An 18059-nucleotide genomic window follows, 5' to 3' on the forward strand; every position below is an offset into this window, starting at 1 on the left:
TTCAATTGAGGTAATGGCATCGGTGGCTTTGCTGCAAACCCTTCCACACTGCAGGATACACGGAATGTTGGACATTGTCACAAGCTATGATCCATATCGTGCGGCATACTCATGAATCCCTATAAGAAACACAAGTAGGCCTACGTATTAGATATTGATATGGGGGCAGATAAGAAATTAAGAATAATTTCCATTTGTTAAATGTAGCTATTATTTAGTTAGTAAGCATTTGGACAGCCTGACAGGTCTGATTCAACTAATCAAGAGCTATGACTATCTTATTAGAACAGTTGAATCAGGTGTGTTAGTTCTGGGTTGGAACGAAAACATTCAACAGGACTGGAGTTGAGAACCACTGAGCTAGTTAGCTAACGTTAGCGCACATTATGACAGGGTTGAATTTGGCAAATTTTTGACTCGGATAGTCAATCTGCTTTCTGAGGTAAACTTAACGTGTAGCTCGCTACACCAAAACTAACATTGTTATTATTACTAATATTTCTATTTCATGACACAACAAAAATAGCCTTATGACAGTTTCTACTGAATGGTAATAACAAACGCTGGCTAGCTAACGTTGGCTTGGCTAACTAGCAAGATTACATGATCCATTCGCTAATGTTGACAATACAATCAAAATGGCATAGCCTACCTTTCAACTTGGCACGTTTCTCTTCTTCTTCTTTTCTTCTGTTTTTATACTGCGCCCCGATGGCTTTTGCCTCTTCACAGTTCTCTAACGTTAGTCTTTCTTTCCTCAACGATCAATTTTAAAAACACTTGACAGATACCCATCAATGCACAGCGCTCTAGCATGTTCTGACTGTGAACACTTAAAGCTGAGGCTCTTAGACCGACCGACCATTTTAGATTTTTGGCTCATTTTCCCTTATGTTAGATTATTATTTATTTTTTTTAAATAATGGTTGCAGATATAGAGCCAAAACTGCGCCAAGCAAACTTTTTTTTTATTTTTTTTTTATTTGTGGCGCCCCCCTCTGGGTGGCGCTCTAGGCAAACGCCTATATCGCCTGTAGGAAGCTCCGCCCCCATATATAGTACATATATATACTTCAGTTTATAACAGTGAGTGCTTGTTCTACTGCCGTGACCGGTACCTCGTGATCCTGCATGTTCCCGTTCAAAACGTGTATATTTTCTCGACCGGATGGTGGCCATCTTAGATTTGTGGGTCCGAACGATGTCATCGCACCAAACTGATGTCAGAAATTGAATCCTTGTGGCCGACTTACCCCAAAAAGTGCATTTACACATGACTCTAGGCGCTCTGGTTCAAAAGTTAATTTTTTAAGATGGCGCGAGCAGCCATCTTGGATTTGGCCCTCTAGCAAAAATTGCCGGGATTTTTGGGAGGGACCTTGGGTCTATATTTTTTATAAAAGGTCCAATGATGTCAAATCAAGTGTCAAAACATCTTAGCAGAAGAATGGTCACGGAATTGAGGTTCTAGACCCAACTAATGAACAAGCAAACATGTTTTTATTTTATTTAAACTGAACCGGCATCTTTCGCAAAGTCCAAGTGAGTTGTTTTTGGGCCCAAACCTTAACCATAACCCAGTCAAATCGCAAAAGTGATTTTCAGTAGCGATTTGTAATTGTTTTGAAAAGCTTCTATTTGTCGAAAGAAAAAACTGCATATTTTGTCCTTTTAATATGAAGGAGCTAATGGTATGTGTGATATACAGTAGGCTGGACAGTTCTAACAAATAGGCTTTTACTTGATTTCAAGACTGTGACACTGATGTGAACTTCACCACCTTATAAGCTCTGACTCACAGCCTCAGTACTGACCAGCTCCTCTCACTGAGGAGGTCATCTTCAGGCTGACCGGCTATCCTTCTACCAGGTTAGCTGTTGCCGTTAGCATCTTAAATACCTGAGGAATCCAGATCCTGCTAATCCGTCCTTTATGGCTCAGCATGTGTCTGGTTACATCCTGGCTTGCTGGTCCTGATCTAGAGGGAGACTAGAAGAGATTTTACTTCCACAGTCGGGTACAGTTACATGGGTTGCTGGAGATTATTTAGCGTGCAGTTGTCTCTGTATTTACTGTAAACCATGTAGGGGATGGTGGATTCAGATATCGTATGTCAGGGAGTATTCCCTTCATGCACACAGACACGCAGATAGGATCATAACTGTGGAGCTATATTCTGAAAAACTGAATACAGTTGAGTAATCAGCCTAATGGTTGAGTCTTTAGAGCCAAGAATGTTAATGTAATAACTGCCAATAGTAGTGGTAATAGTGGAAATATAATTCCTAGGGAGAACTAGTAGGTGTGTGTGTTTGGTAATTTGAAAGAGGTAAGGAAAAGCTTATGGAATATTAACACGTCATTTCAAAAATGTAATTTAAAGGGGCCCTATTATGCTAATTGTCAGGTTTCATATTTGTATTTATGCTTTAATGTTCAAAAAGCTCTTTATTACTCTCATACTGCCTGTGCTGCAGCACCTCTTTTCACCCTCTGTCTGAAACCAGAGCCCAGTCTGCTCTGATTGGTTAGCTGGCCGGCTCTGTTGTGATTGGTCAACTGCTTAGAGATGTCCCACCTCTTCGCCTATCACATACAATGTGTTGGAGCGCTAGCCAATAGAAGCGTTATGTACGGATGTCAGTTTGTTACGAAAGTCAAAGAAAGACTCCGCTGGAGTTTCAGGCAGGGGGAGTGTGTTGGAGAGAAACTCCCTCTGGAGGGAACTTTGGGATTTGACCCTTTGCAAACCATTTACATGCACAGAAACCTACATAACACACTACAGGAAGGGAAAACCCCAAAGAAGCGTAATAGGGCCACTTTCATTGCTACATTTAAAATGTATTTATTGTTAAACAACGCTAATAACATAAATAGCCAATAGTGTAAAACAGTTTTTAAATTATGTGTAAACAGTAACTATGTTATTAGTAAATTATTACATGCACAACATTTATCTGGTGGGTTTTGAGATGTTGAACGAGAGGAAAAAAGTTCTGATTAAAAAAAAATGGAACAAAACTATTATTACAATTAGCAAAAAGATAATTAAAAAAGATACATTTCCCTTTAATTTAGTTTATAGTCTAGAGTAGGCAAAGTTTGAAAAACCTGATAATTAAATGTTTTTTCAGATCAAATCTAAAAGGTAAGTAGTAATAGGCAGTACAATGTAATATTTCCCTCCTATCTGCCCTAAAGTAAAGCACAGACTACAGAAGGAGGAAACTTTGATTTTTATTTTCTACTTTTAACAAGTGGCTGGCAGACTCATTTTCCTCTGATCCCGTGTTGTTCCAGTGAGAGTTGGTGTGAGATTAACGCCGGAAACTCTCCTGTCTCACCCCTCCCTCCCCCCCCATTCTCCACCATGCTCTGGACTTTCTCACTGCAAGCCAGGTATTTTTAGCTGTGACATAATGCCCCTACCTCTCTCTCTCTGTCTTTCCCTCACCCTCACTCACCCATAGATTGTCCCTCCTCCTCTCTCCTCTCTTGCCCCCATCCCTCTCTCCCCTAGCTTCCAGGGCTATGGCTAGCTGCAACAGTAATTGAGTGCTCAGGTTTCACTCTTTCAGCAGCAGGCTGAGAAACATGGCAGTGGAGGAGGCAGCAGACTATTTGGCTGAAGTAAGTCTCTACCGTGTGTACTTTACTGTAAAGTCATGGAGCTCTGCGACTGTAAACAGACTGTCCTGTCCTGCTGCGTTGAGTCATGCTAACAGGATTTGGGGAATTTACAGCCGGTGTAGGATTTAGTGATGTTGTGGCGGTGAGGTGAGACGTTGAGGGGTCGTTGATGGTACGGGTGGCAGTGGCAACTGTGCTGCACCACTCTGCTGCAGTATGTGTGTGTGTGTGTGTGTGTGTGTGTGTGTGTGTGAATGCTTATTTGCATTCCTGACTGCTTTACTTGGACCAACATTTGAAACATTTCTGCTGATTGCGTTTGTATGAACCTGTATATACAGTGTTGTGGTTTCATGTCGCACAGTGATGTGTGTGGAAGCACCTGACCTTGGACAGTGGTGCATCCTCTGTGTTTATGTGGAAAAGAGCAAAAAGGGAGAACTGAAGTGTACAATTTAGGGGGAAATGCGGATTTAAAGGGAACAAAAAGGACTAAATAATAACATTTAGAGAAAAAGGTGGATAAAAGAACCGAAAAAAATAGGACTGAGGGGACATTTAGTGGAATGCAGGGATAAAAGAGAAAAAATGAACAAGACAAATTAGAGGGAAAGGAGGGTTAAAAAAGAGAACTAAAAGATAACATTGAATGGAAAAGAGGGAAAAAATAGCAAATAAGAAGAACTAAGGAATGCCATTGATTCTAAAATAGAGGGAAAGGAGCAAAAGGAAAGAACTCAAATATAAATTTTAGAGGAAAACAGGGACAAAATAGCACAAAAGGAGAACTGTAGAATACTGTTCAGTGGACGAGGGGGCTTACATTGCAAATACGGAGAACGTCATAATAACGTTTTGAGTAATCAGGGAGAGATTGATGTTAGAAATGGTTGCTTTGAATTAATTAATTGTCATGATAAGTTAATCCACTTAGTTAGAAAGTCAGACTCTTTATGAGCCCCTGTGATTGGAAAAGGTCTCCCTGAACATGTTGATATGTGATATACTGTATGCAGTAAAAGCTAGCTATCATCACTGACTTACTGCAGGGGGCCAAGCAGTCATTTCATTGATAGTCACCTCAGATATTTGCTGGAAATTTGCCACATTTGTATGATATGCCAAATCAAACCTAGCATGGATTACATTCAATGTATTATAGTGTTGAAATTAGTTTGATAGAAATGTGATTTTTAATTCAGTTAAAAGGCCGTCCTGTTCACTACAACATTCAGTCTGTCTGGTGATATGAATGAGTAACAGGCTCGTCCCGCAGCGTTGTTGTTGGTGGTCGGGGGGGCAGCTCCCATGTTGGAATGTGCGTAACTGTATGAGCGTGTTCCAGAAAAAGAGCCACTGTAGCATTCTTTGCATATCTCTCATGGGTAAATAAAGTTACACTGGAGAACACAAGTTGTAACTCTGCTGCTGCAAACAACCAAGATATTATTCAAACTAGCTTTACTGATCTGCGGCCTTTTTTTCCTATCAGTGTTCATTTTGGCCCCAATGAATTGATTCGAATGTAAGTTGGTCAAAGTCCTTAATGTCCAAAAATATCGAAATGGTAGAAAAACCCAAATTTTGGTCTGTAAATTGTCTTGTTGTCTGTCTAAAACCACATGTGTTGCTTTTTTACATGGCCTCCACAATGGATTATCATAGCTGCTCTCAAATGGTTGAATTGCTTCAATTGTATTACTTACTAATTTGGACGTTAGGATATTAATCTGATAAACAACATAGTGACAAATGCATTCCTGGCTCAGACTGATAACCTAATGTGGCACAGCACCAGAGCTGGAGAACCTGAGAGGCATGGTGATGAACACAGGGGAAGAGTTGATGGCAGGAATCACAGCAGGAGCATTCATTTCAATGGGAAGACACTTTCATTGGTTCTATTTTTCTACTTGAATGTTTTTTATGGGCTCTTAACCTAACACTACTGTACCTGCATACTGTACTGTCTGTTGTTGCTCAGCAATACGTTTATGTATGTTTGAAGTGGCAATATGCCTTCCCTTTTCTCTCTTTAGCTGCCTAAATAATGTTTTTATTCTTATTTTTACTTTTTTCTTGAGGCTGTAAAGCATTACAAAACCGGGCTCACACATGCTTCTGAATAAAATCAAAGGTTGGGTCATGAAGTGAGTTTGCATCTATTTTTGCCGCAGTTCTAATCAGGAAACTAGTATTTTTAAAGAGGAAAATATTCAAATGGTTTATTTTATTTAACAGAAAAAGATAAGAAAATATGTATATCTTCAGTTCTATCTTTAGTTTGATTGTGATGAACAAATCTGATGTGCAGCTGTTGGTTTTATCAGTGGATTGGCAAATTCTCAGCTGGACTTCTGTGCGTTTTGGCTCCCTCAGAGCGTGATGCTTTAAACTGGTATTCTGATAATGCTCTGAGTTATGAGCGGTCGAGCCTGGTGCCACTTTGGACTCAAAAGGCTTGGCATGGTGCCTTACAACCCCTCTCAGGGTTTAGAGAACCTCCACAGCACGCCTCCTCACACCGCGCGTAGCTTTCATAAGACAGAAACCCACCAAAGGTTTGATTGTGGATAAGAAACGTTTGCTGGTCTTTTCCTCCACTTGTGTTGCTGGTGTTATTTGTTACCAAAACAACATTTTCCGCTGTGACACTGAAGGCCAGATTCAAGTCCTTTAGTTTGCTGCACCTTTCATTGAGTGTGTACTTCCACTCTTTGTGCACTTAGCATCTTATTCTTACAGGCTGGAGATAATTATGCAATCAGTCTGATCAAATGTAAGTCTGAACCACTTTTCAGTCCCTTAAATATTGCAAGTTATGCAATATAAGTGAAAAATAATGTCTGTCTATCAACTTGTGGCTAAATATACCACTTTCCTAATTTGGTTAGATTGGCTGTGATCTATTGTTATCTCTGATGTCCATGGTAAAGAAACATTCATAATTATGTTTTGAAGTCACCAAAAAATAGATACTTCATATAAGCCTCACTGAGAATAATCAATCAATCAATGTTTATTTATATAGCCCAATATCCCAAATGTTACATTTGTCTCACTTTGGATGCTGACACCAGAAAACACTCTGGTGTGTGTGTGTGTGTGTGTGTGTGTGTGTGTGTGTGTGTGTGTGTGTGTGTGTGTGTGTGTGTGTGTGTGTGTGTGTGTGTGTGTGTGTGTGTGTGTGTGTGTGTGTGTGTGTGTGTGTGTGTGTGTGTGTGTGTGTGTGTGTGTGTGTGTGTGTGTGTGTGTGTGTGTGTGTGTGTGTGTGTGTGTGTGTTCGATGATGATGAACCCAGATAACATCCATTCAGTGAGCGGGAAATGAGCTCAGCTGTCAGCTTTAGCCAACAATCTGTCTACAACAACACAGATCATGGTGCAGTGAGCATGACAGGACTGTCTGTAGCACTTATATTTAAATTACCCACAAAGCCGAAGTTATTTTAATGCAAAGGCTTCATGTTGTTATGGCTGCAGTATTCCAGGAGCACATTCCAGATGTGTTTATTGTATCTGTTCAGTAAATCAGTCCCAATGTCGCCACTGAACCCTGGAAACTCAATAAATAAAATAGTTGTTTCTATCTTTACTACAAAGATAACTATCTTTTACTGGTTTGACTTTGATTGAGAATGACCCTCTTTTTGGACAAATATCTATTCATAAATACAGCTGAAACTTTTGTATAATATGTTGACTGTCTGTAGTTTCTGTAAATGAATGGACCATATGTTCAGCTCCCTGCTAGAGTTGACTTGTGAAAGAGGGTTTGTGAATGAGCCCAGTTGCAGAACTAAGAGCCTTTTTATGTGTGTATATGCTTTCTAGAGAATAGGTGGGTTGCTAGGTTAATAGGCACATGAGCAGAGGGTAATTGGAGAGTGCTCCTCCTGTGTTACTGTGTACGTCTGGGTGTGGCTCACAGGAGCTCTGCACTGCAATCATGAAATCAGGGACTCACTGATGGTCTGCTTTTAGGCCTGTTTGTGTTCCTTTTTTAAATCTAAATATTCTGATGCATTCCTTGTGTCTACCTTGTATAACCTTCCTATCAACATTGGCTTGGATTAAGCAGCCTTCTTGGCTTTTGAAAAACACTCTTAACTTTTCTAACCTATGTTTTTTTTCTCCAGCTAATAACAAACTTGCCTTTAAGGATTTATTCAATTTATCTCTAATTTCAGGGATTCACATGGATGAAGTATCAGCTTCTGACTAAGCATCCCAAATAATAACTAGCTTAGAATAAGCTCTGAGCTCTTACTGTCTTTAAATAATTAACGCTTTTTTCTTTTCACTTAACCCGAACAAAATCTTTATGGTTTGTTTACTAATTTAACATACAAATTTCTTTGGTATTCCTGTACCTGCGTTGACCTTTGTGAAGTAAAGATGACAACATGCTCCTTTCTGTGTCCTGCAGACGGATATAAATGCCTGTTATCTGCGATCAGCTCGGGCCGGGAACCTCGAGAAAGCTTTGGACTACCTGAAGAATGGAGTCGACATCAATATTTGCAATCAGGTGGGAAGCATGATAACGTATAGGAAACAAGAGTCTACCTGCACTTCATGGTGGTCTGTTTTTATCTTGTACTATAACAGTATAGCTGCCAGTAAGGTCTGTGGGGCATTAAAGTGGTGATTCACCTAAAATGACAAAAAACACTTTCCCACATTTGCATTGGCTCCTGAATAAATGGCTATAAACAATGTTTCCATGTGACACTATTGCGCTTAGCTCCAAACTTCTTTAATGATTTCACGAGATGAATAACTTTGGTGATCTTTTCACATTTCTTATCAGGTCGACATTTATCTACCGTTTGGTTCTTAACTAAAAAGGCTTACCTGCAAAACTAATAGAAGCCCTCGAGTAGCTGTACGCCTTCTGCTTATTAGCAAGAGTTAACATGCTCCAGAGGTGGGAGAAGTACTCAGATCTCGTAATTGAGTAAAAGTAGAAGTTACAGAGTGTAGGAATACTTACTGTTACAAGTAAAAGTCCGGCAACATACAGAAATATTTGCATCAAAATAAACGTATGTACCAAAAGTAAAAGTACTCATTATGCATATTGGCCCACTTTCATAACCATATAACTGTATATGAAATGTTTTAATTATAATTATTGATGCATTAAAGTGTTACTAAGTAAAAGAGCAGAAGATTGAACAGGATTAATATTCTTTTCATAATAAAGACAAACAAAAGGGTTTAATCTCTCTCTTTTTCTTTCTCTCCAGAATGGTCTAAATGCTCTCCATCTGGCCTCAAAGGAGGGCCATGTGGAGGTGGTGGCTGAGCTCATCAAGCACGGCGCCAACGTGGACGCAGCTACCAAGGTGTGTGTGCTGCCCAGGAGTCACAAACACACTCGATCCTTCACATACTGTAGAGTGCTGCGTCAGCTCCTTCCCAAAGTCACATTGCTTAAGCAGCAGGAAAGGAGATGAATGGCTGCGTGTAAACGGAGAAGTTTGGTGAACTGATGAAGGAATCATTTGGCCTTGTGGTTATTTGTTTCCCACATAATCTTAATTAAATGACACTGATGTAGTTTCACGTAGCAAAGAAAATTCAATTGAATCAGGATGTATCTACAACCACTTCCTGTTCTGGAGCTGGCAGCTCTTTGTACGTTTAAAGTAGAAATAAAGTACTTCAAGTAGATATTTATGTACTAAATCTAATTCAGAAAATGAATTCTGATTCCCAATATCTGTTGCGTAGTTAACTGGACAACGTAGCTGACAACGCTGACCCAAGTAAAGCAGATACTTTAATATTAAATAGTTTAAATATTTGATCTGACATTTGTTCAAAATGCTGTTATCATGATCTAAATGACAGTGTTTACAAATGCTAAAGAGGGGTTATTGGCAGATAATAGAGGTCATTTGTGTGGAGGCATGGACTTGTACAGTACCTGTCACAAGGTCTCTGTCATTAGTTTGGTGTTGGGCAAGACCTCTGCAAAGGTTGGTATGGTGATCAACTGGAGGTGGGGGTGTGACAGGTGGCTGTTGTTCTCCGCCTTAGCTAGCTGAAGCTCAAGTCCTCTTGGATGCCAGTCTAGTTCAAGTTGAAGACAGGTTAACTAGTACGACCTTCTGGGTTACTGTCCTCCTTTTCACTATCAATGTTATCATCCTAGCTCTTAGCGAGCTGTTCCTTTAGTTCGCTGTTCCACTGCTCTACATTTTTTATTCATGTTTGCTAGTGAACCGCTAGAGTACATTCTAAGGAAACATCAGTAAAACTTTCAAAAGCTTGCCGCTATAAAAATTCCAACAGTCCATCGTTGAATAATCCATGTTTATTTGGGGGATATACAATATAGGGATGTCGGTGATACAGTTACAACCAGGGTTCCGGAGGATTATACTGGCAGCGGTCTCCAGGAGAAATATGACTGAGGAAACAGGGTTGTTCTGATCCGTTACCTTCATTATGGAAAAGTGCCTATATTTAATATGTTTACATTAAGAATGGATCAAAAGACTAGAATGAGAGAGAGGTCTTTAGTAGTGACAAAACCTTGTAGATGTATGACCCGACCCCAAAAGGTGTTGGCGTTTTTCAGTTCTTGTTTTGGCTTTAAGGCCCACCAGGTTATTGTTCTGCTTGAGTGTCACCATCAGCAATGTTTTCAAAGGCAGCAAGCAGCCATTCTTTGGGTGAATTATTTTCATACATTCTGGAGCAAAGTGGATGGACTTATAAATCCAAATGAATGCTGTTTAATTTGTAAATAGGCATCTGTTTTTTAACAAATGTGTTATATCAACTTCATTAAACTCTTAAGCCCCACGGACCCGTTTCCGGGGCCAAAATCGGGTCATTTGCAGGAAACAACGTCTAAGGAACCTTAATATTTAATATACTATGAATATTTTCTATCCATATAACGGGAAAAATAGAATTTAACTGATCTTTTTCAATATAAAATAAAAAACAATACTAACAGTGAGCCTCTGAATTAGCCCAGAGCTAAAAATGTTAACCTATTACTCAGAGGTGGGATCAAGTCATTGTTTTACAAGTCCGAGTCAAGTCTCAAGTCTTTGCGCTCAAGTCCGAGTCAAGTCTCAAGTCTTTGCGCTCAAGTCCAAGTCAAGTCTCAAGTCAGGATGGGCAAGTTCAAGTCAAGTCCAAGTCCTAAACTTTGACAAAACGAGTTATAAACAAGTCATTATGTGCTTTTCACCAAATGTAATGACATCGATCAACAGAATAATACTTAATAATCCAACTGCTTTTTATTAGTCACATTAATAATGTAATAATCCATTTTCTCTCTGCTGGTAAAGTAATGTGTTTTTTTCTAATTTAAGAAGGATCAGTAAGGTAAGGCTACTGTGACGGTTTGATTCAGAAGGCGTTTAATGTGCAAGATCCCTGATGTTGAGATAACCAGAATGTTTATTTCTACTGTGTACAACATGTCATAAGGGACCCACAATCTATCTTTATGCAAGGGATAATGTGCAGCGAGGCGGTCAGTCATTATGGGGAAAAGAACACCCAAATCTAGATCCCTCTGCAGTTGGTACTTTTAGTATATTTTGATGCTAATACTTTTGTACTTTTACTTGTAACATTTTGAATGCAGGACTTTTTATTGTAACTGAGTATTCCTACACTCTGGTACTTTTACTCAATCTGAACTTCTCCCACCTCTGACAATAAATCCTAAGTGCCAAAAAAAAACCTGCTCTGAAGGTTATTTTCATTTTACAAATCCTGCACTCAGCTTTGCTTTCTCCAATATCATTGAAATGCAGCCAAATGCTGCTTATTTTTTCGGTTTTCGCTAATTTCTTGACTTTTTCTGACGCGCTTGCATTTAAATCCGGCTCCCGTTGCTCTGTGCCGCTGGCCTGTACCACTACACCTGCTGTGCCCCCCACCCTTCTTTCACATAATGGTATGATCCTAGTGTGTCCTCGCATATGATTGGCCACATGGTGGCCCTAAATAAAGTCCCGCCCCTGCCTGCAAGGATTCTCAGCAAGAGTAGAAGCGGCTGGAGATTCCGCTCTCCCCGACGGGAGTCTGCTCTTCTAACTGCAGCTCGCGATCGGCGTGTTGGAGACCCCTGAATTAAATTATCAAGTCACCTCAAGTCAGAAGGCTCAAGTCCAAGTCAAGTCCCAAGTCATTGGTGTTCAAGTCCAAGTCGAGTCGCAAGTGTTTTGTCAAGTCCAGTCTCAAGTCATCAAATTGATGACTCGAGTCTGACTCGAGTCCAAGTCATGTGACTCGAGTCCACACCTCTGCTATTACTGCACCGAAAATCACCCCTAGCTCCCTTATTACTTATCCTAGCTGCACATCCAACACATCGTTTATGATCGTAAAGACACAGAATCTAACGGTGCCCACCTCAACACTGAAAGATACAAACTCGCGATGTTATCAACAAAAACGTACATCAAAACATGTGGCGCTAGGTAGCCCACAACGCTGACATGGCTTACCTTCGTCTTTGTCTGGTCTAAACTGGTCTTCGATGGCATTAAAACGATAACAACGATGATGTAGTTAATCCATAGGTTAATATCCAATGTGGCTGTGTCCCCTTTGAAATGTTCTGATAATCTATAAGCAATAAAACTGCAATTCCGTTTTAAAATAGTAGAGCAGGCCATTCCTACGGTCTGTAGCTTCATGGAATGCGCAAAGACGTCACCTTTTTTTTAACATGAGTGTGTGCAGGACGATTTCCCTTCGATTCTATTGGCTCTAACGGTCAGAAAGAGATGTCACATGTCAAAATCGAAGAAGGGGGGCCAGAGATAAGGAAAATCCACCCAAATGGCCCCAGAAGAGGTTTTATTTGCTAAATCTGTCTAAAAAGGTCAAATATCACTTGTTTTGCATCAATCTTGATACAGGGTACTTATTATATGTTGTACTTTGGATTCCTACAGCTTTTAGTCTACTAACCCATCATCCAAGGTTAGTTTTCAATATAAGTACAAAATATCTTTTGGACGGACACTATAATTTACAGTTTTTTACTATGTTCAATCTGAATTTTCTTTAAAATAGAAAACATCTATATTGATTCTGACTTTTCTACATCCAACTCACAGGTACCATTACTTTTAGAAAAAAGATTATTAATTGAACCATTTTAGAAGAGAAGATATGGTCATTTGTTCTGGGAATGTCATTTTCGAGCCTAAAACCTGAAAAACAGGCTCAGTGCTTAAGAGGGTGATACTATATCTTTGTTGTATTTGATGCTTGTATCAGCATTAAATAAAACCTCTAAATGCAGGTTTAGACGTATATAAACCTGACGGAAAGCAGAAAAAAGAAAGCACCAGCTTTTGCTTCATTTCTGCATATTATCTCTATTGGAGGAAACTGCCTGCAAATTCAATGTGCTCAAATATTGTTACATAAGCCTCCATGAAATTGTGCTTTCTAGTCTTAATGCAGTGTAGCAGCATGAGAGGAAAAATAGAAAGGGCAGCCTAGATCCTGGCATGAGGGGAGGTGTTTAAGTGGAGTTCCCATTGGCAGCAGGAATGACAACATGTTAACAGCTGCTGCTGACACACACACACACACACACACACACACACACACACACACACACACACACACACACACACACACACACACACACACAAAACAGGTGCATCCATTAGAGGTTCAGTATATGGAACTCACCCTCATACCAACTCTAACACAATCTGCATGTACATTATACAGTAAGAGGGTACTTTCTTGACTGAGACTGCTCACCCTTCTCCCCTCCTGCTGCACGTTCATAGTAGTGTCTTAATATTATGTAAAATAACATGCTGACTGATTTTTCAGTAGTGATTCTAGCAAGTTTTAAATCATTTATTTAATGTAGAAATCCGATTTTTCATACAGGACAGAATTGGAGGATGAAACCCTCTTTAATGGTCACACATAAATGCAGCACACAGTGAAATGTTGCCTCTGCATCCTAGTACTAGGAGCAGTGGGCAGCTTTTGTACAGCGCCCGGGGAGCAATGGGAGTGGGGGGGAAGGGGGTTTCCGGTGGACAAGGGCACCACGGCAGGGCCTGTTAGGGGACTGGAACCGGCGACCCTACGGCTCACAGTACAAGGCCCTACTGACTGAGCCACTTTACATTTTAAGTAATTTTTTTTTCGTTTGTTTTGTGTTATGGTGTTTATTTCCTATATTATGTAATTGCAATTAAGAAAATGACATAAAGAAAATGGTACACATTTTAAGATATCAATGCTTTGAAATAACTGAGGGTCAGAACGTATTTTTATTGCGGATTTGATCTGCCATCTAGTACCACATTCATGGGATTAAAATACATCTTAGAAGTTTATTTTACTATAAAGATCAAAAACATTTAAATAATAATTGTGTTTTACAATGGTAAAGCTTATTTTCATGGGTTTTCTAACTCAACATCTTCTAATCATTTTCAAGTGATTTCGAACTAAAGCTTCCATAATTGGGGGATGTAAACAGGTTTACTATGATAACAGAAATCAAATAAAGATCATGATCCTAAGGCAATTCTGAACTTTTTCTTTGCTATGATTTTAGAGCAGACATTTATTCTGAGATAATGATATCCCGGGGTGATTAAGATGCAATTAGAAATAGAAAATGTACTCATATCTCTGTGTAAATGTTTGACCGGGTTTATGATTTGAAGTTGAAGTTATTTAAAAGAAAGTTTATAGTGTGTATTTCCTGTTTTTCAAAGCAGAAAGGAAACACAGCTCTTCACATAGCCTCCCTCGCTGGGCAGAACGACGTGGTGAAGGAACTCGTCACCCACAGTGCCAACGTCAATGCACAATCTCAGGTAAGACAGACAGACACACACACACACACACACACACACACACACACACACACACACACACACACACACACACACACACACACACTCACACACACACACACACACACACACACACCTCAAAGCTCTCTAATTTTCAAATGATCTCTCAAATCCACATTTGAGTGTGTGCTTTCATGCAGATTATACAACGTGTGTGTGTGTGTGTGTGTGTGTGTGTGTGTGTGTGTGTGTGTGTGTGTGTGTGTGTGTGTGTGTGTGTGTGTGTGTGTGTGTGTGTGTGTGTGTGTGTGTGTGTGTGTGTGTGTGTGTGTGTGTGTGTGTGTGTGTGTGTGTGTGTGTGTGTGTGTGTGTGTGTGTGTGTGTGTGTGTGTGTGTGTGTGTGTGTGTGTGTGTGTCTTACCTGAGATTGTGCATTGACGTTGGCACTGTGGGTGACGAGTTCCTTCACCACGTCGTTCTGCCCAGCGAAAACTCTAGGTTTCCGGTCCTACGACGCTGGTTCACTTCTTAGCGGGGTATATCTCCATGGTAACTTATGCTGAACGGCTAGCCTCTGGTCCGGAGCATGTTAGATTCCAGGATAAGAGATCAACTCAGTAAAAGCACCTCCTGCTGAACAATCAGAGCTCATTGTGCGGAGTTTAAAGCATAATTACAGGATAAAGGAAATACAGAAAAACTACCATTGCAGGAAAGACGGCTGGCAAAAATCACCTGACTGTGTGAACGTGAAAATTAATAGAATATCACCTCCCATCTTCAGAGCAATCTGACGATTATAACATTAGCGTTAAGAAAGCTTACTTAAATATCTGCCACAAGTTAAAATAAGTAACCAGATCAAACTAACATTACCGGCACTGTGAGTGCAGACGTCGAAGTGTCCCATTATCATTCATATCACATCATAATGTATAATATATTTCCTTATCTAAGTCAGCTTCTTGAGCCGTATCCGGCAGTGATATCATAAACCTATTAATGTACGCTTTCAAACACTTTTTTTTTTACCAGCTGTATTCATCTGGTAGGTGCAACTAGGTTGCTTTTATCCTGGATAAAGTGTTTGAGTCATGGATGTTTAAAGTTTAACTTCTTCATATGTCTAATATTATAGTTCATTCAGGGAAGTATGCTGTCAGTGCGCTTCTTCATGTTTGTCATTGGTCAAATGTTGCTAGCCCCGCCCCTTTCACATGAACGCGCACATAACTAGATAGGGCACACCGGGCTTGAGTTACCGAGTTGATAACCAGCGTCGTAGGACCGTTTAGCGAGAGCGTGTTTGTTTTGGATTAGGTAAGCCGGGTAACTCAAACATATCCTGGGCCCAGGAGTTCAAAACTTTTAATCTCAATCAGATCCGATCAGATTTTGAAATCCCATTTTTTGTGATCCAGGATCAGAAAAGTCGGCCAAATTTTGTCCCTGGAGTTCAAAGCAATTCAGGATAGGATCAGCCTGATCCAGATTACGATTTTTCAAGATGACTAGATCCTGAATATCAGTGCTATAATCCTACCGATCGCCATCTAGTGGACATGAAAAATAATACAAGGAAGACAAGAGACCACATTGCAGAGACATCAGTTGTCGGCAATTACTTTTGAAAGGTGATGACAAATTAATGGACATTATTTTTGTTGAAGATATTATTTCTTGAATCTAAATTACATTTGTGATTGACAATCTTTGTTGTGATACTTTTATGAGCATAAACATTTATGTCATCAACATTTGTTTGAAAACAAAATAGGCCACCACAAACGTGACCAAAAAATTAAAAATAAAATTGATTTCCCATGAAGGCTAAAAATTGTGTATTATTTCAGTTAACAAACATTGCCATCTTATTTCAATTGAAACATATTTTAAAATAAATTGCAAAGTACATTTTGCTCTGGTAATCCACTGGAAATCCACCCCTCTGGTGGGATCAGGATAATCCAGTTTGTTGGGATCAAACTGATCCCAATCCTGTGTTGTTGGTTTGAACTACCCATTTTGAAGATTTGATCCAGATTAAAGCTTGGATTGGATTTCCTGATCTGATCGGATATCAAAGTGATCCTAATCCTTGCTTTTTGGTTTTGAACTCCCCAAAATCCAAATCTGATCTGATCAGATAGGGATTAAACGTTTTGAACTCCTGGGCCCAGGGTATGTTGAACTGGATTCTTAGTACAGGCCTCAGAGCTGCTGAGAGAATGAAGATGACGTTGGAATTGATCAGCGATAATGATTTGTTCTAAACTGAAAGTTATTAAAACATCATATTTAGTTGTATTTTTGTTAAAGAATAAAGTAGTGTGTAGAGATGGCTGGTAAATTAATAAACAATGTTTTTATTATAATGTACATGTTAATGTTTTCAGAAGTCTGCACAGCTACTTCACAATACATTAAAAGGAAAATGTAATACTTGAACAAATTATATAATCCACATTAAAGGTGGGGTAGGTAATTTTGGAGAAACCAGCTTGAGTGCGCTAGAATTTGAAAATGCACAGCCGGAAGAAATCGGCTACTTCCTTACAGAGCCCCTCCTCCAAAACAAACGAACGAGCACATGAGCAATGAGGGCACGAGATAAGTTTGTGCACAGATGGAAGGCTGACAGGCAGGTAGGCCATCCAGTTATTTTAGCCGGGCCGGCTAAAATGATTGGTCGTGCTTTTTACAGCGCCACAGCTTCCACAGATGAGATTTTTTAATGGATTTTTTGAGCATTCCATGGAATATAACAAAAAGTGTATCTCGAGCCGGTTTCTCAAACTTACCTACCCCACCTTTAATGCAATAGGTAGGGAAAATGTGTATTCTTTGTTGTTGTAATACTCAGTTTGTCCACAAGAGGCTTAGATGAAACACTACCCCATGTTCAAAAGGATTAAAATTCACCACAATACCTTCACAACAGTACAAGATGTAAACACAGGGCCGCCTCACCTTGCGTAGGGGGCCTCACCTTGCGTAGGGGGCCTCACCTTGCGCAGGAGGTTCTCACCTTGCGTAGGAGGTTCTCACCTTGCGTAGGGTGCCTCATCTTGCGGAGGGTGCCTCATCTTGCGGAAGGTGCCTCAACTGAGCCGAAAATGCGGCACACACCTATGCGCTTCTGCGGTGCAATCAGTGTGGCGCGACACGGTTTCGCCGCTGCGAGGCTCCACTATAGCACCCCCGCCACCCCCCGACGACGACAACGCTCACAAAACAGAGGGCCTCATCATATAACTTTGCGTGGGACGGCCCTGTGTAAGCTGGATATCCAAATGTGATCTGAAAGCATGTTGAGTTCATATGGGGGGGGTTAACGGCTGGACCCAATTTGGCATCCAAAGAGTTTGATCCCATCCCAAGATGATCTTTCTAGTTTTGATCTTATCTTGGCAGGATCTGCAGTTTTATTCTTTAGTTACTTGGCAGAGTAGTTTATTTTCCACTGCGTCTTTGGTCATCGCTGCATTTTGACTGTGAAGGTGCAATGACACATATTAGAAGAGATTGTGTTGATGCATTGACATCAGAGTAAATACAAAAATAGGAGGAGGAGCTCTTTTGAATACTGAAGTGATT

At 40.1% G+C, this 18059-nt stretch overlaps 1 protein-coding gene across 30 annotated transcripts in view; it reads left to right on the forward strand.

Moving 5' to 3' along the window:
- LOC307025604 (ankyrin-3-like) overlaps positions 1–18059 on the forward strand; it is a 163024-nt gene that overhangs the window by 58705 nt on the left and 86260 nt on the right. For 18 of the 30 annotated variants that reach the window (XM_079660402.1, XM_079660404.1, XM_079660395.1 and 15 more), the window contains exons 2-4: positions 8063–8164; positions 8886–8984; positions 14385–14483. In XM_079660402.1, coding sequence (XP_079516528.1) covers positions 8063–8164; positions 8886–8984; positions 14385–14483 — 300 coding nt within the window. Of the gene's footprint in view, positions 1–8062; positions 8165–8885; positions 8985–14381; positions 14484–18059 lie in introns of all 30 variants that reach the window. The other 12 variants (XM_079660378.1, XM_079660389.1, XM_079660408.1 and 9 more) reach the window with 1 other exon arrangement.

The sequence above is a fragment of the Notothenia rossii genome (genome assembly GCF_949606895.1).
Source record: "Notothenia rossii genome assembly, chromosome: 11".
Lineage (NCBI taxonomy): Eukaryota > Metazoa > Chordata > Actinopteri > Perciformes > Nototheniidae > Notothenia > Notothenia rossii.